The 22735-nt window shown below is 47.5% G+C and overlaps 1 protein-coding gene across 5 annotated transcripts in view; it reads right to left on the reverse strand.

Annotated features, from left to right (window-relative positions):
• The window catches only part of SDK2 (sidekick cell adhesion molecule 2), a 487588-nt gene that overhangs the window by 23311 nt on the left and 441542 nt on the right, over nt 1-22735 (reverse strand). For 3 of the 5 annotated variants that reach the window (XM_060252312.1, XM_060252311.1, XM_060252315.1), the window contains 9 exons: nt 22206-22400; nt 21075-21276; nt 20574-20677; nt 18979-19049; nt 17457-17592; nt 15590-15646; nt 14314-14415; nt 13971-14086; nt 3879-4065 (listed from right to left, as the gene is read on the reverse strand). In XM_060252312.1, the coding sequence (XP_060108295.1) occupies nt 3879-4065; nt 13971-14086; nt 14314-14415; nt 15590-15646; nt 17457-17592; nt 18979-19049; nt 20574-20677; nt 21075-21276; nt 22206-22400 (1170 nt within the window). The remainder of the gene's footprint in view (nt 1-3878; nt 4066-13970; nt 14087-14313; nt 14416-15589; nt 15647-17456; nt 17593-18978; nt 19050-20573; nt 20678-21074; nt 21277-22205; nt 22401-22735) is intronic. The other 2 variants (XM_060252314.1, XM_060252313.1) reach the window with 1 other exon arrangement.

Consider the following 22735-nt stretch of genomic DNA (forward strand, 5'->3'; position numbering starts at 1 on the left):
ACCTTGGCAAACTGGGGAGTTCAGGCTACATACCAGGACTTTGCAAACATGCAGCACTGTACATGGAATCAATGATAATAATGACAGTAAATTTTTTAATGTGTTAGAAAAAATGAATAAGTAATGTTGCTCCTTTGAGAGTCCTAGAGACGTGAAGGTGCTGATCCTTCATCATCAATTAATTTGACAATCTCAAGTCTGAAGAAGTAGGAGAGGGAAACATTACAGCAAAACATCTCCTAGTTTTTCTTGGTTGAAAAAAGGAGAAGGGAGAGATGTACTCAGTTTGTCCTGCTTTGGCTAGCTGACCTGTCCTTCACTGTCTTCTTGCTGCCCTCAATGTGGTGGATCAAATGCAGGAACAGCCTGCATTGCTGAGCTGATGAATGGCCTGACCTATAGAAGGCCTTGAAGAGCCAAATGTGGAATACTGGGGAAACTGCAGGCTGGGGCGGGAAGGGAAAGTGGAAAAGATGATTAAGGGACTGCAATGACAAGAGGAGGTAAGAATGGAAGCTGATGTAGGCTGCAGAACTGGGGAACATTGTGAGAGCTGGTGGCTAAAAAATAAAAAAGGATGTGAAATGAAAAGTGCAGAAAGATGGAGTGATCCTTTAGGGAGGTAAATCCTAAACTATATGTGATGTTGGGAGATATGTGATGGCATCCTCAGTCATGTAATGTAACTGTCTCCACACCATTTCCTCAGGTTGAAATGTTTACCCAGCTGCTTTTTAGCCCTGTTGTGGCAAGAAGACCAATATTTTCCTTCACTGATGATAACAGTAGCTGAGTGGAAGGGGGAAGGGCACCACCAAGTGGGAAAACAACATGGGGCAAAAAAATTCTTCTTCCTTCCTCCATATCATGCAATCAGTTCTGACTGAATTCCCTCTTTCACTGCTTTTCATAGCTAAATCACACTACTGAGGATCTAACGAGCCTTTAGAAAACACCAAAATTCAAATGTCACAAATCATACAACCTCTACATTACTACTCATTGCTCCCATCCCTTGATATTTTATCTTGTAACAATCCATAGATTGAGCTGAGAGAAAGAGACTAGCTCAAGGCCACTCAGACAGCTTGCTTGGAGGAATGGGACTTTGAACCTGGACCTCCTAGCTGCTACACTGGCACTCTAACCACTAGGCCACGCTGGCTGGAGTTCTACTCCAAGGCCAGTTCCAGCTACAGTGTGATTCTGGCAAATCTCTCCCAGTGCACATATAGATTTAATATAAATATCACACATATAAAGCAAGGGCAAACACAGATCCTTTAAAAAAGAAAGAATCAAAGATGAATTCAGATGTCTAATTTAGTTCAAAACAGTGCTTGGAACTGTAAAATGTCTTGAGGCTGAATAATTCCAACATGTGGCAATTAAAAGGGATGGAAATGGGACTCCTTTGCATGCCTATTGTTTGGTAAATCTATGCAGGTGGAGATGAGATGCTGGGGCTATTCTTTTCTCCTTCTCTGACCTCATGCTCTGCTGCTAGTTTCCTTGACAACTAGTGCCCTTCAAAGATGCTTCACATGTTTGCTTTGTCTTGGGAAACAGTTACCCTTAGCAAGCCTGTGACATTTTTGTAAAATTTACAAGAACCTTACTGTGATGCCAGACTAAAAAACTAAGCCCAAGCCAGACACCACAAAAGTCAGAAAATCAGACAGGAAATGATGAAGTTTTTTAAAAAATCACACTTTTGGTGACTTGTTGACTTTTGGTGACTTGTTGTGCCTTTTGGATATGGCTATAATTGTGCCTTCCACCTTTTCTTTCTCACTTTAAAGATGAACATAGAGCTATTTCTTTTAGTCTATAGTTTTTCTTCTCTTGATTGGAAGTATAAAAGCTAAACCACTGCCCACCAGCTATAAGTAGCTCTGCTCACTGTACCCCATTCCATTGTCTGAGGAAGTATGCATGCATACGAAAGCTTACATTCTGAATAAAACTTTGTTGGTCTTAAAGGTGCTACTGGACTCCTACTGTGTTCTATTGCTTCAGACCAACACGGCTGCCCACCTGGATCTATCTCAGTTTTCCAAGAAATTGACATTATGGGGTACACAGTTTTCCAAACAGGCTTATTATATAAATATTTGCATCAGGAAAAGTTAAATGTGCGCACACCTCAGTCTTTCCTAAGGAAAGTCCTGGAGGCTAGTCAACACAACCACATTTATCACAATGTACCTGTAAGTATCACAAAAAACCCTAAACTATGTGTGAAATGCCCGTCAGCTAGTCTTGGGCTACCTCCAAGGAAACAACTTTATTAAGCTGTACATTCGTCACTTGAAGAACTACTGCATCAGCTGATCATCGGAGCTAGCTATACCTCTTTTGGTGAAAGTGCAACTCATTAGGCCTGTAAGATTGCTAAAATAACAAACTGTTACAGTTGCACTGTGAGTGATGGCTACTGCAGTCCTTTTCAAGCTCACCAATGGTCAACATCTTGAACTCTCCTGAGTTTTTTCTCACCAAAGCATCAAGAATGAACAGAAAGACTATTGTGTCAAGGCACTAGGCAGAATGCCTGTTTGTTTTTTTCTTGTACTGAGTACATTCCGAATCAGTGACTTGAATATTTTGGAGTTGCAGTTTTAGAACTGAGCAGGGGGCCTGCAAAGAGGGGAAATCGGAGAAAATATCCTAACATGCTTTGGGCAAAACCATTGCTGTCGTTCTTCTCCTATTCCTTCATGCTGTGCCAAGAACAACGCCAAGGATCCAAGGAGAGAGAAGCCAGCAAGACAGAGTCTTTTACAGAGTCTGCTTCCTCTCTGCCCACGGGAGCTAAAAATGCAAGTCCAGCTCTTCATCACAGCCTTTGGTTTAAATAAGGTTCCACCAGCCAACCCCACCAGCTGTGGATATGGCCTATAAGCCTCTATTCATTTCCTTTGTGATCTCTAAATGTGTAATTTGAGGACATTGTGAAGTGCATAGTTGGAAGGAAGAGGAAGCGAGCAGGTGATGCAAGGGAACAAAGGAAATGCCTGTTGAAGAAGGAGCAGAGGAGCCCGTACTGGGCTTCAGACTACAGAGACACATGTGTCTTTTGTCAGGCATCAGATGCAGCTCCAGACCACTGGTTTAATAACTGTGCTCAATTGCTGGCTGGGAACTTCCTTGGTTAGCGTACAACCTCCAGCAGCTGAATTCAGCTCAGTAGTCAGGTTCTGCTCAGTCGAATAGTCAGGGGCCTGGGGCTAAAGCACAGAGGACATGGGATTATGGGGCAAACTAGAAAAGAGGTGCATGGAGGTGTTATGGGCTGAAAATGAAAAATTAAGAGGGGGAGGAAGAGGAGGCACTGCACTGAGGGAAGGAATGATATACAGACTGCTATTGTCAGGAGATGCCCTACAAGCACCCCTAGCTTTATAGATTTGCTGCTTGTACCAAGATGTGTAGATTACACTGTCTCACCTTTGAGTATTAATGAGAAACCAGAATTCAGGGTGCAATCCATGAGCATGTTGTTTTGGGACTGGTTGTTTTGGTACCTTGTGATTTTCAAGCGGATTGTCTTATTTATTACATCTTATTTATTTTTTTAAAAGTTGCACCCCCTGCCTTTTCTGTAATGAAATAGTGACTCACATTTTAAAGGCAGAAATGGATAATTTTTACATTCCTTTTGCTGTTTTTGTTGAAGCTGTGATATGGGACAAGCTTTAAAGTAGCATAGCAACAATAGGACGACAGTAACTGAACATTCCTGGTAATAAGGCATGATCCTTCATGATTTCACAGTTCCTCCTACTTGATTATCCCTTCAAAGAATGGAGAACTGAGCCCAACCCATTTCTAATGAAAGCCCAAGTAGCTGAGACATCTCTTCTCATGTAACCCACCTGCTTGTTGGGTCCTGCCCTTGATGGGAGTGCTTCGGGGCCCATCGCCTGCTGCGTTGAAGGCCAGGACGCTGACCAAGTAGGCTGTGTAGCCAGTTAGATTCTTGAGTTTGACTCCATTCTCTGGCAGGAAGAGCGTTTTCACCCGTTCAGTTTCATTCTGCCGCTGAGCCTCCCAAAAATAGATCTATGGGGGTGGGGAAATGGGAAATGGTGAGGAAAAAGCAAAGAGGGGTGCATGATATGATGTGATGATCTTTCCCTCCAAAATGTAGCAGGGAGAGATCATTGTTTTTCAGATTAATACTTTCCAAACCTGAGAGTCAAGTTTTTCTAGAGTTACTGTCTATATATGACACTTCTCCCAATATGCGAGTCTTATATCTGGATCCTTCAACATCCTGACTTGCAGTGCTGCTGGTAACTCTTAAGCAGACAGAAGTAATGTGAACAGTCCTGATAAGCTAATAAACTGGACCTGCTTAATCAACCAGTTAAACATTTCATTTGTTCCATCTTTCATCTGATTATCTGAGCCATGGTTTAAATTTAACTTAACTTCGATAGTAGCATTAGTTGAATAAAAGTTCCCTTTTTTGAAACCAAGGAAGTAGAAGACAGTTGAAGCACAATAAACAATAACCATGTTTAATCGCTTACGTAAGTTCTTTGTTTTCAGTTCCTCTTGAAAAATATGTTGTGAGGTTTACTAAGAGCTGGAAGTTATTTGTTGAGTATTAACAACAAAATGGTGATATTTGTATTAAGGCTTATAATTGTTTTTTGATGGTACGGTAGTATATGAATCTGTAACATTATCTTGCACATTTTGTATTTTTGCATAGCTAATACATTTTTAAGATACAGTTCATGTGCCATACTCATTGATTAACCTACTGCTTCAAGCTTGCAGCTCTAATTGAAAGGCACCATTTGGATCCGCCTATGGAAAACCAAGTTTGAAATATTGGTGAGACTTTTCTTTCTTTTCCTCCTGTGTTCCGTATTCCACCTGACCATTGTCTGGCCCAGTTTAGAGAAGCTTCATGTTCTTATATGCAAGAAATTAGGGATAGTCCATGTTCCCTTCTGCTCCATGATCCCATTACAATGACTCTGCATTTTCTAAATATGCAAAGAATGACACAGCAAGTACAACTTATCTCTTGCTTTTCCTTCAAGACTCTGTGTGCCCTCTCAGATTCCAAAGGCCAGCATAGGGTTGCCAACTTTGTGTTAGAAAATTCCTGGAGATTTGGGAGTGGAGCCTGGGACAGGCAGGGAGAGACCTCGATGGAGTATAATGCCATAGATTCCACCTTCCAGAGCAGCTGTTTTCTCCTGGGGAACTGAACAATGCAGTCTGGAGATCAGTTGTAATTCCAGAAGATCTCCAGACCCCCCTGCAGTTTGGTACCTTATGTCAGCATATACTTGAGCTTTTCTGAGTGATGAACGATGGTGATAACCTTATCCCCAAATATATTACGGCTAATTCTGTTATATACTGGCATATTACTTTTAAACTGCATAGACTGCGTTTCAAAATCTAGTTTGGACTGCAGCTGATACAGAATGCTGCAGTGAGATTAATATCTGGAACTAGGCAGCACATGCATATTATACCTGTTCTGTAGTCCCTCCATTGGTTACTTATTAATTTCTGGGTTCATTTCAAGGTGCTGTTTATTACCTACAAGGTTCTTTGCTGAGCTGAGCAAAGCCCACAACAGCTGCCCAGAACTGAACAAACTCTGTTTTCTGTTATAAATCTCACCTAATTGAATGGTTTGCTTGGTGAGGTCTCAAAGGTTCCAAAACTTCTATCATCTAACAGTACATATAAAATGGAACTGTTCAAGAGGACATTTTTATTATGGGAATAGGGTTGTAGTTTTAGGCATGGCTTCTATGAACAAGTTCTATGAATGGTCTCTGATGCAAAATGCTCTTCCTCTTTTGCTAAAAGTTCAGTTCAAACAAGGGTTCATTGATCTTGAACAAATGGAATTCTTAGCAAAAGATGAAACACTCTGCAACAGAGATGGATACTTAAATGTTTCTCCCCTGATCTAATGACGTTGATTATATTTTGCATCGTACCTTTGTATCCTGACTACCTTCTCTGCAACACCCCTCCTCCTGTCTTCTCCAGGCTCGGTGCTGGAGTTTCCAGTGCTGCAGGCTAGATGTTGCTCCTCTGCCCCCACTCCCCTGTAGCTTGATTTGTGCATTCTCGCTGATGAAATCATGATAATGTCACTGCCACACACACTGACTTTGCGGAGGCCGCCCGAGCCTCAGAAGCCTCCGCAAAGTCCCGAAGGCAGCAGGCGCACTTAAAGTGCCAGCGCTGCCCTCGTTCCCGACTTTGTGGAGGATGCCCAAGCCTTGGGAAGCCTCCGTGTCACGGCTGGGGCCGGGTCAGGCAAAGTCCAGAGGCAGTCCGAGGTCTGTAGCCAGTAAGCAGGAGGGTCCGAGGCGCCAAATCCGAATCACTGTAGAAGTATCGCAGGTCTGAGGTCCAGAAGCCGAGGTCAGGGAGTCCAGAAGTCCAAAGCCAAAGTCAGGGAGTCAGGAACCAAAGTCAAGCCGGAGTGGATGCTAGAATGTCAGGGAGATGACTAGTTGCTTCCACAAAGCTTCCTCCCAAAGCCCACAGCTATATAGCCCTCTGCTGGCTGTTGCCCGTTTGGGCTAATTGCTGGCTCAGGGAGGCAGCCAGGATCCTGTTACCACTCAAGCATCCTTGCTCTTAGAAGGGCCAGAATCCTCTCAGAACTCAGGGCTCAGGGAGCGTCTTGCTTGTGAGCGTGCCGCCCTCCTCCGATCCCTGAGGTCCTGCCGGAGGCGGTCACGCACACGAGCCACCCGAGAGGGCGAGGCAGGGGGGCTGGGATCTTCTCCAGCAGGAGGCAGGGGCACTGGTGCAGGTGGCAGGGGCACAGTTTCCTCATCAGACTCAACTTCCTCTGAAGGGTCCCCAGCACCCATGACACTATCCCCCCCCCCAGGGCCCCCCTCCGTCGAGGGACCTGGAAGGTCGGGGTGGTCGTTGTGGAACTGGTGCACCAAGTCCGGGGCATGAAGATTGTCCTCGGGCTCCCAAGACCGGTCTTCTGGGCCGTATCCCTCCCAGTCCACCAGGTACTGGAGGCCTCCACGATGGTACCGGGAGTCCAGGATCTGGCGCACCTCATATTCTTCCTCGTCATCCACCAACACTGGTGGTGGCGGCGGTGGGGAAGGAGTCCGAGCTGGGTCAGGGGGTGCAGCCGGAACAAGGAGGGAGCGATGAAACACGGGGTGAATGCGGAGGTGGGGTGGCAACTGGAGCCTGAAGGCGACGGGGTTTATTTGTTCAACGACGGGGTAGGGTCCAATGAACCGTGCATCCAGCTTGTGAGACCGACCAGGCCGGCGCAGGTAGCGAGTTGAGAGCCACACCTGATCCCCCGGCTGCACTGGAGGGCCTTCTTGCCTCTTTCGGTCCGCAGCCCGTTTATATGCCTCCTTGGCTTGCTGTAGCTGCTCTCGGAGCAAGTCTTGGCTGGCACGGAGTTCTTGCAGGTAGGCATCGACGGCGGGGACATTCGTGGGTGGTAGGGTCGCTGGGAAGAACCGAGGGTGGTACCCGTAGGTTGCAGCAAACGGGGTCATTTGGGTGGATGAATGGACCGCGTTGTTGTATGCAAACTCCGCTAGGGGCAATAGAGTGGTCCAGTCATCCTGCTGGTAACAGGTGTAACAGCGGAGATATTGCTCTAGCGTGGCATTGGTGCGCTCTGTCTGGCCATCTGTCTGTGGGTGGTAGGCCGAGGACAGGTGCACTCGAGTACCCAGGCTGGAATGGAGGGCTTGCCAGAACCGAGAGGAGAACTGAGGGCCCCGATCGGAGATCAGATGGGCTGGGAGTCCATGCAGACGAAAGATGTGTTGCAGGTAAAGCTGGGCCGTCTCCTGAGCTGTGGGGAGTTTCGGGCACGGAACAAAGTGGGCCATCTTGGTAAATAGGTCGACGACCACCCAGATACAAGTCTGACCCTTGGAGCGTGGAAGTTCCGTGATGAAGTCCATCGAGATGGTATCCCAGGGTCCTGAAGATGTGGGCAAGGGCTGCAGCAACCCTGAGGGTTTGGCTGGGATGTCTTTGGCCCGTCGGCAGACGTCACAGGAGCTGACATAGCGGGCAACATCAGCGCGAACTCGTGGCCACCAGAATTCCCTTGTCAGCAAGTGGGTGGTCTTATGCTGTCCAAAGTGCCCGGCGGGTAACGAGTCGTGGGTCAGGCGTAGCACTTCTGCCCGCAAGGGCCCGGGCGGCACATAGAGGCGTTCGCGGTGTAGCAAGAGGCCGCCTCGAGTCGTGAACTCCCCTGTTGGGTCATCTTGGAGAGCCTGGAGGTGTTGCTGGACCCAGGGATCATTGGCCTGGCTAGCCCGAATGTCCTCCACGAGTGCTGGTGAAGTGGAGGTGGCTGCAAATACTGAGGGCGGCAGGATTGGAGCAGCGGGCGCGGTCTCAGTTGAGGCAGGGGCGTATTCCGGTTTCCGGGAGAGCGCGTCTGCTTTCCGGTTCTGGGTATGGGGGATGTAGGAGATCCGGAAGTCGAAGCGAGAGAAGAATAGGGACCACCGGATCTGGCGCTGGCTGAGACGGCGGGTGGTCTGGAGGTGTTCCAAGTTCCGGTGATCGGTGAGCACTTGAACAGGGTGGCGAGCCCCTTCAAGGTAATGTCGCCAAACCTCAAACGCCACCTTGATCGCGAGCAACTCCCTCTCCCAGATGGTATAGTTCCTCTCTGCAGCAGTGAGCTGCCGCGAGTAATAGGCGCAGGGCTGTAGTGGCTGGGACGGCTCCTCGCGCTGGGACAGCACTGCTCCCAGGGCCACGTTGGAGGCATCAGCTTCCACCGTAAAGGGAAGCTGGGGGTCGGGGTATCTCAGGAGTGGCCCGGTGGCAAAGCGAGTCTTCAGGGTGGAGAAGGCGTTATCGGCCTCTGGGGACCAGTGGAAGGGTTCTTTGGGGCGGAGTAGTTGAGTCAGGGGTGTGGTCAGGGATGCGTAGGCCGGGATGAATTGCCGATAGTAGTTGGCAAAACCGAGGAACCGCTGCAGGTCTTTGCGATTCTGAGGAGCCTGCCAGGTCAGGACCGCTTCTACTTTTTTCGGGTCCATGAGGATCCCCTGCGGTGACACGATGTGCCCAAGGAACTCGACGGAGCGCAGGTCGAAGTCGCACTTCTCCAGCTTGGCGTAGAGACCATGGGCTCGTAGGCGCTGCAGGACCTGGCGGACGTGCTCGGCGTGCTGGGCAGGATTGCGGGAGTAAATTAGGATGTCATCCAGGTATATGATCGCGAAGCGGTCGAGCAGGTCCCGGAATATGTCATTCATGAACCTCTGGAAGACAGCGGGGGCATTGGTCAGTCCGAAGGGCATTACCAGGTGCTCGTACTGCCCGTATCGGGTCCCAAACGCGGTCTTCCATTCGTCTCCGGGCCGTATGCGCACCAAATTGTACGCTCCACGGAGGTCCAGCTTGGTGTAGATTTGGGCCCCCTTTAGGCGATCCAAGAGTTCAGGGATCAGTGGTAGAGGGTACCGGTCGCGGATGGTGATCTTGTTCAGGGCCCGGTAGTCATTGCACAGCCGGAGCTCCCCACTTTTCTTCTTCACGAAGAGCACTGGAGCAGATAGGGGAGAGGTTGAAGGTCGGATGAATCCGCGTTTCAGGTTCTTGTCCAGGAAGTCTCGCAGAGCTGCCAACTCCGGCTCCGACATTGGGTACAGACGCCCCACCGGGAGTGGTGCCCCAGGTACCAAATCAATGGCACAGTCGTAGGGCCGGTGAGGGGGAAGCTGATCAGCTCCTGTCTCTTCGAAGACATCAGCAAAGTCCACATACTTCTGAGGGAGCTGAGGACCACCACTCGGGATGCCAGCTGCTAGAGTGGTGGGAGGAGTCAGATGGGGGCATGGGTCTCGGAAGCGTAGTTCCTGCTGGGCTCAGTCCACGATGGGGTTGTGCAGCTTCAGCCAGGAAAGGCCTAGAATCAGCGGGAAGCGAGGCATGCGGGCGACATCAAACCGCAGCTGTTCTTGGTGCTGCTGGACGTGGAAGGTGATGGGACAGGTCTCCTGGGTGACGGGGCCAGAACGGAGGAGGCGCCCGTCAATAGCCTCCACCAGCGACGGAATCCCTTTTGTCTGCACAGGGATCTGGTGCTGCTTCACAAAGGCGGCATCTATAAAACAGTGGGCCGCTCCCGAGTCCAGCATGGCATACACGAACAGCCAGCGTTCGTCAGGCAGACGGAGTTTGACTGGTAGCAGGAATGGCCCTGGGGTATCAGCCCGCTGTTCGGAGGACCCAGCTAGTCGCCCCAGGCTGGGGGGTCCACTTACGCCTGGGGCTGCCCTTTTGGCGGCGGTGGCAGCGAAGGTCCAGGTATCCGATGCTTAGCAGGGCAGCCAGAGGCATAGTGGCCTGCCGTGCCGCAGTAGAGGCACAGATTCTGCGTGCGGCGTCTGGTCTTTTCCTCTGGGGTCAGGCGGGGTCGAGCAGCTCCAAGCTGCATAGGCTCATCCTTGGTGCTGGTACTAGCTGGGGACGGGCGAGGAGCCAGGTAGCACGGCGCAGGGAGCTGGCGCCCTCTGGTCTTGGCTTGGCGGCGACTTTCCAGGCGGCCATCGATGCGGAGGCAGAGGGTGATAAGTTCTTGGAGCGTGGGTGGCTGCTCCACCCTGGCCAGTTCATCCAGGACCTCCTCTGCCAACCCCTCAGTAAACTGGTCCATCTGGGCAGCCTCATTCCACGCCAAGTCCTGGGTCAGGAGCTTGAATTCAGTGGCATATTGAGTCACCGAGGAGTTGCCTTGTTTCAGTGCCCTGATCTTCCGGTTGGCTGTGGCTGCTTGGACTGGGTTTGAGAAAGCAGCAGACAGGTGGGCCTCAAACCCCTGGTAATCAGTCAGTAGGGGAGAGGACGCGACCAGTAAGGGTGTGGCCCATTTGGCCGCCTGCCCCTTTAACAGACTGATGACGAAACACACCTTGGTTTTGTCATTGAGGAAGTCCCGTGCTCTCAGTTCAAAGTACAGCCGACACTGTGCTAAGAAGGCAGGAAATTCTTCCACGGCACCCCCAAATCTGTCAGGTGGGGGAACTGGGCTCTTGGCTGGAGCACTGGCCGCAGGTTGTTGCTGCAAGTGCACTACTGCCTGTGTTAGCTGCTGTACCTGGGCTTGGAGCGCAGCCAGTAGTTCTGTGGTTTCACTTGCTTCGGCATCCATCCTGTGGAGTGGGTGTTTGTCGGTGGAAGCAATCTGTCACGGCTGGGGCCGGGTCAGGCAAAGTCCAGAGGCAGTCCGAGGTCTGTAGCCAGTAAGCAGGAGGGTCCGAGGCGCCAAATCCGAATCACTGTAGAAGTATCGCAGGTCTGAGGTCCAGAAGCCGAGGTCAGGGAGTCCAGAAGTCCAAAGCCAAAGTCAGGGAGTCAGGAACCAAAGTCAAGCCGGAGTGGATGCTAGAATGTCAGGGAGATGACTAGTTGCTTCCACAAAGCTTCCTCCCAAAGCCCACAGCTATATAGCCCTCTGCTGGCTGTTGCCCGTTTGGGCTAATTGCTGGCTCAGGGAGGCAGCCAGGATCCTGTTACCACTCAAGCATCCTTGCTCTTAGAAGGGCCAGAATCCTCTCAGAACTCAGGGCTCAGGGAGCGTCTTGCTTGTGAGCGTGCCGCCCTCCTCCGATCCCTGAGGTCCTGCCGGAGGCGGTCACGCACACGAGCCACCCGAGAGGGCGAGGCAGGGGGGCTGGGATCTTCTCCAGCAGGAGGCAGGGGCACTGGTGCAGGTGGCAGGGGCACAGTTTCCTCATCAGACTCAACTTCCTCTGAAGGGTCCCCAGCACCCATGACACTCCGCAAAGTCAGGACGGCAGTGGGATGTGGGGAGAGGGGGGGGGCGCCTTATGGTGCCCCTAGGTCAAGTGGTGCCCGAGGTGGCTGCCTACTTGGCCTACTTCTATGCACCGGCCCTGGTCTTCTCACTGGGATTTAAGGGCTCAGGAATCTCCACTCCTATTGTAGCTGATGAAGGGAGTTTTGACGCTCAAAAGCACACAGTCTGGAAATCTTGCCTGTCTCTAAGGTGTTACTGGACTCGTATCTACTCTTCTACTGCAGACCCATACGGCTATCCATCTGAAACTACTGCACATGGAATGGTCCATAGGATGCAAGCCTTAATGCCCAAGGGAAGGTTTGAGGCAGTTTTTTTTTTACTTTATTGTATGTATTTATATTGTTTTATTGCATTAACAATTGTAATCTGCCTTAAGTTTCAGCAAAAAAGATGGACTAGAAATGGAGTAAGTAAATAAATATACTCAAAGCACAATACATACTTCTTGCAGTCGCAAAAACGTATAACCAGCTAACACTGCATTATTCTTTCTTAACTGGCCCCTAAAGATTTACATTCCTAAAGGATCTCAACTACCTCACAGATTTTTTTTTGAAGGAATTCAACATGGGAAGGAAGTTTGTTTCCTCTACAGGGGCAGGGGAGGATTAGGATATCTTCACCCCTGACCTGGGCAATATAGCATTAGTCAATCAGTCTCTAGTTTCGGCTCTTGGGGACAAATCAGGAATTGGATGCTAAGCAGTGTTGTGAAATCACTCTTGGGTGATGTCCAGACTACTACAGAGAAGCTCAACCATTCTATCAAGCCATGAAGTCAAGGCGTCAAAAGATGGCAACAAGCAGTTTCCATGGCAACACTTCCTGGCACCCTTTTAGTATCTTAGGAAACAGAATAGAAGCTTTCCAAAACTGCAGTTCTGCTGGCTTGCAGGGTCACTGATTGGCCGCTTCAAGCCAAACCAAAGAGGGGCTGAGCAGAATTTGGCAAGAGACTACTGTCTCCTGCACTGTGTCATCACTGGGTCTACTGCTCACTGCCACAACATGGGGGATGGGAACTAAAATTGCCTTGTGCAAGTGAGTATTCTGCTGGAATGAAACACAGAAGGTGGCTTGAAGCAAAGCTCCACATCATGTTGGAAAATACTATTTCACTCCTCAAGTACATGTAGCTACGCTACTGAAGTCAATCCCAGTCCCTTGGAGGATGCTTAAAATATACATGGCTGAAAAAATGCATGTGTGACATGTACATACATTACAACCATGCAAAGAATGTTTTGCTAACTCCCTAAAATGTAGGGCTTGAATTGGACCTCAGTCCTAACAAAATGTAGTGGCCCTGTGGCGCAGAGTGGTAAAGCAGCAGTACTGCAGTACTGCAGTCTGAACTCTCTGCTCACAACCAGAGTTTGATTCCGGCAAAAGCTGGATTCAGGTTGCCAGCCCGTGGTTGACTCCGCCTTCCATCTTTCCGAGGTAAGTAAAATGAGTACACAGCTTGCTGGGGGGAAAGCGTAAAAGACTGGGGAAGGCAATGGCAAACCACCCTGTAAAAAGTCTGCCGTGAAAACGTTGTGAAAGCAACGTCACCCCAGAGTCAGAAACGACTGGTGCTTGCACAGGGGACCTTTCCTTTCCTAACAAAATAGAAGCACGCTTGTCAGCTCACAACATTGCAAACTTCAGGCTTCTGTCTGAAGCTCAGTGCTGTCACTTGCTGGCAATGTGTGGAACTGCATTTTTCAGGAGAAAAAAAAGGGGTTTTTCCCCCTATTTGTTCCCCTCATCAATACATCTGCAGTAATTTCCCTGATAAATTAACTCTTATAAATGAACTCTTCTGATTTAAAAAGGGCAGAGAATGGATTTTGAAATGCTGTAAGATACCTGAAACCACCCAGCCTATTATCATGCAGTTCTCCATTGCTGCTCCTAACAGGTTAGCCAATAGCCTCCATAAATAGTAATACTGTTTATTTATTTAGAGAACTTGTATGCCACCTCTCCAGAACCTACCCAATTATATTGCAATATGGCTTTGTGACGGTTCCAGGAGATGCAGCAGCTTCCATTCTCAGCAGGACATATGATTTTGATCATTATGGTCCAGGACCAGCTTCCATATATAGCCCCAATCATTCTTCCCATTGCCCGATACCTTATAGCCTTGAATGTCTCCATTCTGTGCCTCAAGAGGTGGGGGATCCCATGCGATATCAAGCTGTGTGGCTGTGGCACTTTGAATAACAACATTCTGTGGTGCAGCTGTGGGTACTAAAAGGGGAAAAAGGGAATAGTGATGACAATGTCCAGGCAATTATACTCTTGAAGGATAATGGAAATGCAAGTACTGGTTTGGACCTGCTCTGAGCTTGCTGATCACTGGTTGGAAGCCTTCTTTTTATTGATTGAGGAATGGGGCTTACTTATAGGTAATGCAGTGTCTCTGCCATTTCTTCCAAGAGAAAGTCCCACGTCTCAGCCTTTGGCATTTGACTTACCAGCCTCTCCAACAAAGACTTCCTGGGGTGAGCTGGTGGGTCCCTCACCCACAGCATTGTAGACACTCATTCGGATCTCATAGCGATGGTGCTTGTTGAGATCTGCAGGGGTGGTGAGAGGCAGAGAGCAAGTTGTTATTATGGAGCTAAAGGAAGATCTCATCTGCTACCTACACTGTCCTCAGCTCCCATTTTCTCATTCTGCACTGCATTCATGCCACTAGCCCCTTGCTTGAGAGGCGGAAAGGATGTGATTTGAAACAAGCACCCAGACCTCTTTATCTTCAGAGACACCCACATTCAGAGGCCCCTCTTCTTATTTCCCTCCTTTTTCACTTGTCCCTGCCTGATCCCCCCCCCCTTCCCCTTCTTCTGTGACTCTTTTCCTTCCACAGCCCTTTAACAATAGGAGATGATGCCAAGATGGGGACAGAGCAACAGAAGCAAACTACTTCATTTGCATGATAAGGACACTGCATGTTGAGGGCTGACTGACAGACAGCTGACAGGTGTCAGGTCTTTAAAAAGCATCTTCAAAACTCTCAGGATTGTGAACAAAGGCTTACTAAGATGATGGTAATGCTCGCCCTAAGACTGAGTCAAAAGAGGGCTTTTAGTATCTGGGAGAAGATATTTCTCATCTTTTCCATGGATCTAGTCCTCATTCTCTTGACTTAATCCACTGCTCTAAAGTATCCCAATAGGTTCATCCGTCCTCTTGCTATTGTTCTCTTATTGCCTCCCTTTGTAGTTACATTAACATGAAAACTTGCCTGATCTCATCAGATCTCAGAACTAAGCAGGGTTAGCCCTGGCCAGTCACTTGGATGGGAGACCACCCAGGAATATGATGCAGAGGCAGGCAATGCAAACCACTTCTGAACATCTATTGCCTTGAAAATCCCGGGGGCTTGCCAGAAGTCAGCTGTGACTTACAGCAATAAATAAATGAAATGAAAGAAATGCCATCTTAGAAAAAAATGTTACTATTTAGGCTGTGCGTTTGTGATCCGCATACAAAACCGATTCTGTTATATTAACTGTTATAGAACTGTATACATTTTGCATCCTAGAAATATCTCACATAATTTGCCAATTTTGGGATTTTCACTGGCTGAAACATCCATTATCCTTTTCCATAGCAGCTGTCACAGACTTGAGAAGCTGAGAGTCTAATCCAGGAAGGAGCTATTCCCCAAGTGACTGGATTCTAAGAGAGACCAGCAACACAAGCGGAGAGACAAATGCCCAGAGAAGAGACCAAGCACCCACTTACTGTCCAGTTCGTACTGTGTGAGGGAGGCCTCAGTCAGGTTCCGCATGGCGTACATTGCTGTGGGATGGCAGGTGGTCAGAAGGGAAAAGCAATCAGTGCAGGTTAGCCACATGTAAAAAAACATTTTGACAATGCAAGCGGGACTAAGAGATGTCATCGGGGAGGAGCAAAACAGCTAGGAGAAGAACTCACAGCCACAGCAAAGAACACTGAGGAGTCTCCAAGGAAGCACTGGGAAAGGAAACAAATACCCAGGGAAGAAGTAAAATCCAGAGCTACCACACAAGACAAACACAACCACCCAGAATCAACAGTAGGCATCACTTGGCATGACCTGGACACAACCATCACCATGCTCAAGTGTCCTTAAGGCTCTGGATCTTGCAGTTCAACAGGAAAGGAAAGCCTCCCTGAAAGAAAGCCCTCCCTCATCTTCAAGAGATTAAGCTGTTAGGATGGGACTCCTGCCAGTATACCACAAATTCAATCCACTTTTCCCATTACAATTTGTCCAAGTACTTAGTTACAACAGCAGTACTTTGCAATACTTTGTTACTGCAGAACAGCTTGTAAATACTTACAGTACCAGTTTATTAGTACAAAGGATATACTGGACACTTTGCTACTGTATGAATTGCTGGGAGCTCTGGGTGCATTTGTGTAAATGTTTGACAGTATTTAGTATCAGGGCTTGTTAATGGAGGATTGTTGCTCAGGATTGATGGCCATAATGGATTGTTGCTATAAAATTTCCTGGGAGCGCAACAGAGCGCAACCGCCCCAGAAAAATTGGCCCCGGCGCTACAAGCCGTGGCGGGGTGGCTCAGGCTGAGTCGTCTGAAGCTGAACCCAACGAAGACAGAAGTCCTTTGTCTGAGTTGCGGTGGCCTGGGAAGGGAAATCCCTTTACCAGCCTTTGATGGGGTGCCACTGATATCAGCACCTAAAGTCAAGAGCTTGGGGGCGCTACTGGAGCCCACATTGGCTATGGAGGCCCAGATAGCAGGCACTGCGAGATCCGCCTTTTTCCATCTTAGGCGGGCACGACAGCTGGCACCCTTCCTAGAGCACAGCGACTTAGCAACAGTGATTCATGCTACGGTCACCTCGAGACTAGACTACTGTAATGCCCTCTACATGGGGCTGCCCATGTCTCGAATCCAGAAGCTGCAGCCGGTGCAGAATGCTGCAGCCAGGCTATTACTGGGTCTCTCTATTCGGGATCATGTGCAACCGAGGCTGCGGGGACTGCATTGGCTGCCAATAGCATTCTGGATTCGCTACAAGGTGCTGGTTATTACCTTTAAAGCCCTATATGGCCGAGGTCCTGTTTACCTTAGGGACTGTCTCTCCCCATATATTCCCCAGAGGATACTGAGATCTGGATCACAAAATCTATTAGAAATCCCCGGGCCGAGGGAGGCTAGATTGAAGGCTACCAGAGAATGAGCCTTCTCTATTGCAGCCCCCCACTGATGGAACCAACTCCCTGATGATGTTAGAGCCTTGTGGGATCTTGCCCAATTCCGTAAGGCTTGTAAAATAACACTTTTTCGAATGGCCTTCAACTAAAGTATAAAGCTGTTTAACATCATGGTATGGAACTTAGAACCAAAATTGTTTACAAATTGTTCAATATTTAAAGTGCAATTGTTAATTTTAATTGATCTTACTGTAATTGTTTTAGTGTTTTATGGTTTTATTGTTTTATTGTGGATATTTAATGTTGTTAGCCGCCCTGAGCTTGCTTCGGCGGGGAGGGCGGGATATAAATGCGAAAATAAATAAATAAATAGGCTGCTGTGGGCACTGATTTTTTTCTCCTTTCCCAGTTTCTGGACCCCATGCTACCCAAAGGCACACTCACAGGTCAGTTCTGTCCATTTTGCACTGGGATTGCCGATGCTGCGTGTAGTGAAGCCCCGCGCCCCTTCGTATGTCAGCTCCCGATAGCGGATGCGGAAACCTAGCAAGATGCCATTGATTTTGTCTTCTGATGGAGCCTATGCAAGGGGAATCAGATAATCAATGAAGGCCTCGTGTGTGAAATTCCCTCTTCTCTTCACAGGGCACTCAACATATGCTGCTGTCTTTTATCAAACCAGTGTTGGTGCTGGCTTATTCTTGCCTTCTAACACTTTCTGAATCCCGCTTTCATCGCCCATTAAAGAAATGTAAGTGAGGAACTGATGTAGGCAGGAAAGAGAGGCTTCAAAATCCTTACAAACTCCTATATGCTCAACATAGAGCAATGGAAGGGTGGGATAGAATAGCTGTTACCTTCATTTCAGGCCATTAGGCTGGTACAGAATCCCCCCCTCCCCCCAAAAATCATACACATCAACTGAGGTTTCTCTCTCCACTCTGCAGGGAAGATCACACTCTTGTTGAATGTGCACCCCCCACATTCTGGAAAACAAGGAATCTAGAATGAACTTTTACCTTTATTCACATGGCATTTCAGTGATTTTGGTGTTCCTTAGAGCTTGGAACCCTATATGACCACTTAGTTTACTTATATGGTCAGCTTTGATCACCTCTGTTCTGCAAACTCATTGGCACACACACTATGTTCAACATTATACATACTCCATTATGACTGCACATCCTTTCTTTTTGGTTACTAACACACTGAATCAAGAACATGCGGGTGAGGGTAAATCCTGGGAACTAGATCTGTGTGTACAGACTTGGTCTGTTTCCACATGTATGTTCTGCTCTGCCTTGGCCACCTTACTGGGACATCATTCATCCTGTTTTCATCCTGAACTACTTTGTTCTGATTTGGTATGATGGTCTCTTTAGAAACCTGCTGTAAACCTGGTTTGGCATGACATCTTTAGAAAGATAGCAATCAAAACACCTTTAGCACATGGTATGGATGGGAAGAAACATTTTTTTTCAACTCCTGCCCACATCAGCATCCTTCTCTTGGTATACTGTTGCAATGAATCATTGAAACATTATAGTGATCTAGCTATTTTCAATCTTTAAAAGCCCTGAAAAAGACCTCTGGAGTGGCTAGGGGGTGGCAGCCACTGAGGGCTAACACAAGGAAAGTGGAGGGAAAATTTCTGGGTGGGTACTTGGTTGCCATTGCAAATGCCTCTTTATTGGTAGCAGCAGCAAGAGCTATGTGAAAAGTTATGGGGAAGCAGCCTTAGTTTAAAGTCTCATCATCTTTATTCAGACTTGCCTGTCTAAGGTTTGTACTCCAGTTGATCCCTTTCTTGTAGGGCATGATGAAGAACCATTATACAACCCAGGAATGTTTCACTGTCCAGAACCTTTTCCAGAAAATTAGAGGGCTCCTTCAATTCCAGCAATCCTAGCCAAAGGTCTAATGGAGGCAGGAGGGTCTAACAGAAATAAAGAGAGCACTAGCCTACCTGCCATCGGATCAACACTGAAGTGGTGGTGTGTGGTGTCACGGACAAGATACTGGGAGCTTCCTCTGGGGCTGTGGAGGGGGAGGGGGGAGAAATATTAGTAAAAGATCCAAACCACTGTACCTATGTGATACTGGTGGCAACAGCAGGCTATGGAGACTTCTTACGAGTTTTAAATAACTACTCAGTATCAGTGGTGAAAGCAAACCTTATTACCATCTTGCAGCTCATTGGTAGTTGTGGATTATCTTGATCTCTACTCAGTCAGGTCCATCCATAGCACTGTCTCTTCCGTTTCTCATATTAACCCTTAATTTCCTTATAGATTCAACTTCTATTCTCCCTGTAGGAACAGCTTCTGTTCTACCTGTATATCGGTTGTGGTCCCTGTAGTAGTTCCCCCTGGCTGTTCCTTCAACTTACGTCACATGTTCCATGGCTGAATCATCACTCTCATTTTACAGAATAGTTTGTCAGAATGCTTTATTACCAGTTATAAAGCTATATTCTTTCAGTGGCCCTTTGCTGGGAATGGGTGTTGTGATCTGTGCTCTTTTGTCAGGCTGTGCTCAATTGATTTTTTAAATTGTACATATGGAAGAAGCTTTAATATATTGTTCTTATGAGAACTAGGCTTTTTTATCCTACATTATGAAGTTGGTTGGGGGGGAGTTGTTTGTTTTTTGGCTGATGTGGAATGTAAGTTGGAGCAGGGTTGGATCCAGCTAGCTTTTTCATTCTTACTCAGTTCTCTGTATTAGTAGCAGCTGCAATTGTCATCCCGTAAGACAGGTTCTATGTTTCCCAGCATAACCTTTTTGGCCGTTCTCCTTTTTTTTCATCAGCAGAAAAAGTGGTTGGATCCAATCCACTGGTTGTGTAGCCCACAACAGTAAACCTTAATTGCAGTTCCTACTTTTCAGTTTTTACAATGTTCACTATAGAAATAGCAAAATAGTGGAAGACATCGGCCCATCCCATGAGGAAGAGATCTACGGTAGAGCAGAGGATGAATCTCTGACTAAGCGTGATGTGAGTGACAGCATAGAAGAAGAAGATATTGGATTTATATCCCGCCCTCCATTCCGAAGAGTCTCAGAGCAGCTCACAATCTCCTTTACCTTCCTCCCCCACAACAAACACCCTGTGAGGTGGGTGGGGCCAAGAGAGCTCTTACAGCAGCTGCCCTTTCAAGGACAACCTCTGCCAGGGCTATGGCTAACCCAAGGCCATTCCAGCAGGTGCAAGTGGAGTAGTGGGGAATCAAACCCGGTTCTCCCAGATAAGAGTCCACACACTTAACCACTACACCAAACTGGCTCTCTGTGGGTCTAGAGGCTGGCATAGAAGTGGGTCTAGAGGCTAGGGGGGATGCACACTCCTTCCTGCCCTTCTTGTGATCGATCTAGTTGCAGTACTGGGTAGCGATGAGAGGACTGGAAGAAGTGATCATTCCAGCCATGCATGTTGCAATAGCTTCAGCTGCTGAACAGCATTGCTCACAAAGCATGGCTGTCTCTATTACTACAAAGAGAGAAGGAAGAGAGGTGGACATCTCTTTCTGAAGCAACCCATGATTCAATGTGTCCGCTTACCAGCCTGAAGTGTGGTGAGTGACTCTGACTCTTCACTGTACTCGCTATCACCAATGTCATTGGTTGCCTTGACTCGGAATTTATAGGTGGTGAAAGGCTTCAGCCTGCAAAGGGAATACATGATACTTGGCCTCAGTGAACCCTCTGGGATGAAATCCTCCTGCTACCCTCTGCTTGCTACACCCCTAATTCTGACATTTTCTACCGCAAGGCCAGCAAACTCTTTCTGAGCACTTCAGGTAAGCTGTCTTGATAGAGCCATGTGATCTGATGGCTAGCCTTGATTACAGAGCCATGAAGGAAACATCAGTTTTTATTCCTCATTGATTAGAGGACCACAGAATATCTTTCAGAGCAGAAGATGAGTGTAGCCCCTGAGGCTAAAAACAACCACACAAGACTTGCCCGCCCCCTGACAAAAAAATGGGCTACAGAACAGTTGCAGTGATGCCTTCATGTCTTCCTTAAAGGCTCCCTCCACTGGATTTGTTGCTGTCTCACCTGTTGATGATGAAGGATGTGTTATTATGGCTGACAGAGGCAGAATGTAGCACCCATTTCCCATCAGGGAGTTCCCGTGTTTGCACAGTATAATAACGGACTGGAGAGAGCCCATCACTGCCTGGTTCCCAGGATAACAATACGCTCCTTGCTTTGACATCTTCCTGCAGCACCACCGGCTTGCTTGGGGGTTGGGGACGGTCTGGAGGGTGGTAGTGAAAAAAGGCACAATTTAGCAAGAGCTGGATGCAAGGAGTGAAAGTGAAAATGGGTAACTGAAAGACAAAATCACTGACACATGAGTGATGCTACTATTACCTAGGATGGAGCTTAAGTGGAGCACAGCATACTTTGCACAAAGAAAGCACTATCCCTTTGTATTCTTTGCAGGCAGAATCTGGACACACATCTTTACCTTCCCTAGCCTGACTAACCACATAAAAGTTTATAAATCAGAAAAGCACACATTCACTGGGTTCCCAAGAATCTCAGTTTTTAAATTTCAAAATGAAAAAGTGAGCTATTTTGTGTTTTAATCTTTATTGAGCTATTTTGTATTTTAATCTTTATTAAGTCTCTTCAAAAGACAATAGCACTATATTTGCTCTATGGGGGGAAAATAGCTGGAGGAAAATGAAGGAACTCACTCTTAGGTGTTCTAATACTGCTTTTGACTTAAAAGGATTGTGTGTGTATATGGGGTATGTGTGTAAAAGATGCCTGAATTTTAGGCAAAAGATGCATCTCACTAAACACCATGTTTGTTTTGGGCCTAAGGTAGGAGAATTATTAACAATACCATGTAAGATTGCAATGAATATATGTATATAGAGATGGGGGGGGGCGGAATTCTGTTGTATTTTTCAATGTTCCACCACATTAAAACAATCCTCCTTGAATTTAGTGAGAGAAATGTACAGCACAACGTACTCCCTGAAGTACAGAAAAAGTATTAAGGAGTTTCATATCTGGTAAAGATCTAATCCTTCTTACTTGCTGGAATTATACTACCTTTAGCTACTGCCTATAACATGTCAAATGATGCTCAGTCTCCTACAAGTTCCACTGAAATGCACTGGCAATGTTGCTGACCTTCCCCCAAATCCTTATGTTCCTTCCTGACACACTTACCTCTCTTCTCAGTGGTGACCACGAGTGCTTCTGCTGCCTCGCCCCAGCCCTTTCGGGTCTGAGCTGTGATACGGAAGAGGTAGGTGGACTCAGGTCTAAGACCAGTAGCTGTAAATTGGCGGGCACTGGGGTTGAGTATTTCCACACTGGCTGAATTGGCAGTTGTGGTGTTGAGGCGATGGGTGATCTGGTATGCTGCATAAGATTGGAACATATTGTTAGGGAATGTTTGTAGGCAGAGGAACTGTCTCATATTCTTGCAGCAAGTCAAGAGGGGGAATCCATCACAAAGGAAGCATTTTTTAAATTCTGCCCTTCCTCCAATGAGGTCCAAATAATATATGTGGGTCTCCTCCTCCTTTATTCTTACAACAATTTTGTGAGGTGCATTAGACTGAGAGTGATGTCACACAGATTCACAGCAGAATGGTGATTTGAATTTTGGACTTTTCATTCCTAGTCCAACATTCTAACTACTGTGTAATACCAGCCTTCATTAGGATAGAATCATGGCATTTTGGGAAAGAATA

Source organism: Heteronotia binoei, chromosome 13 (assembly GCF_032191835.1).
Source record: "Heteronotia binoei isolate CCM8104 ecotype False Entrance Well chromosome 13, APGP_CSIRO_Hbin_v1, whole genome shotgun sequence".
In the NCBI taxonomy this organism is placed as follows: domain Eukaryota; kingdom Metazoa; phylum Chordata; class Lepidosauria; order Squamata; family Gekkonidae; genus Heteronotia; species Heteronotia binoei.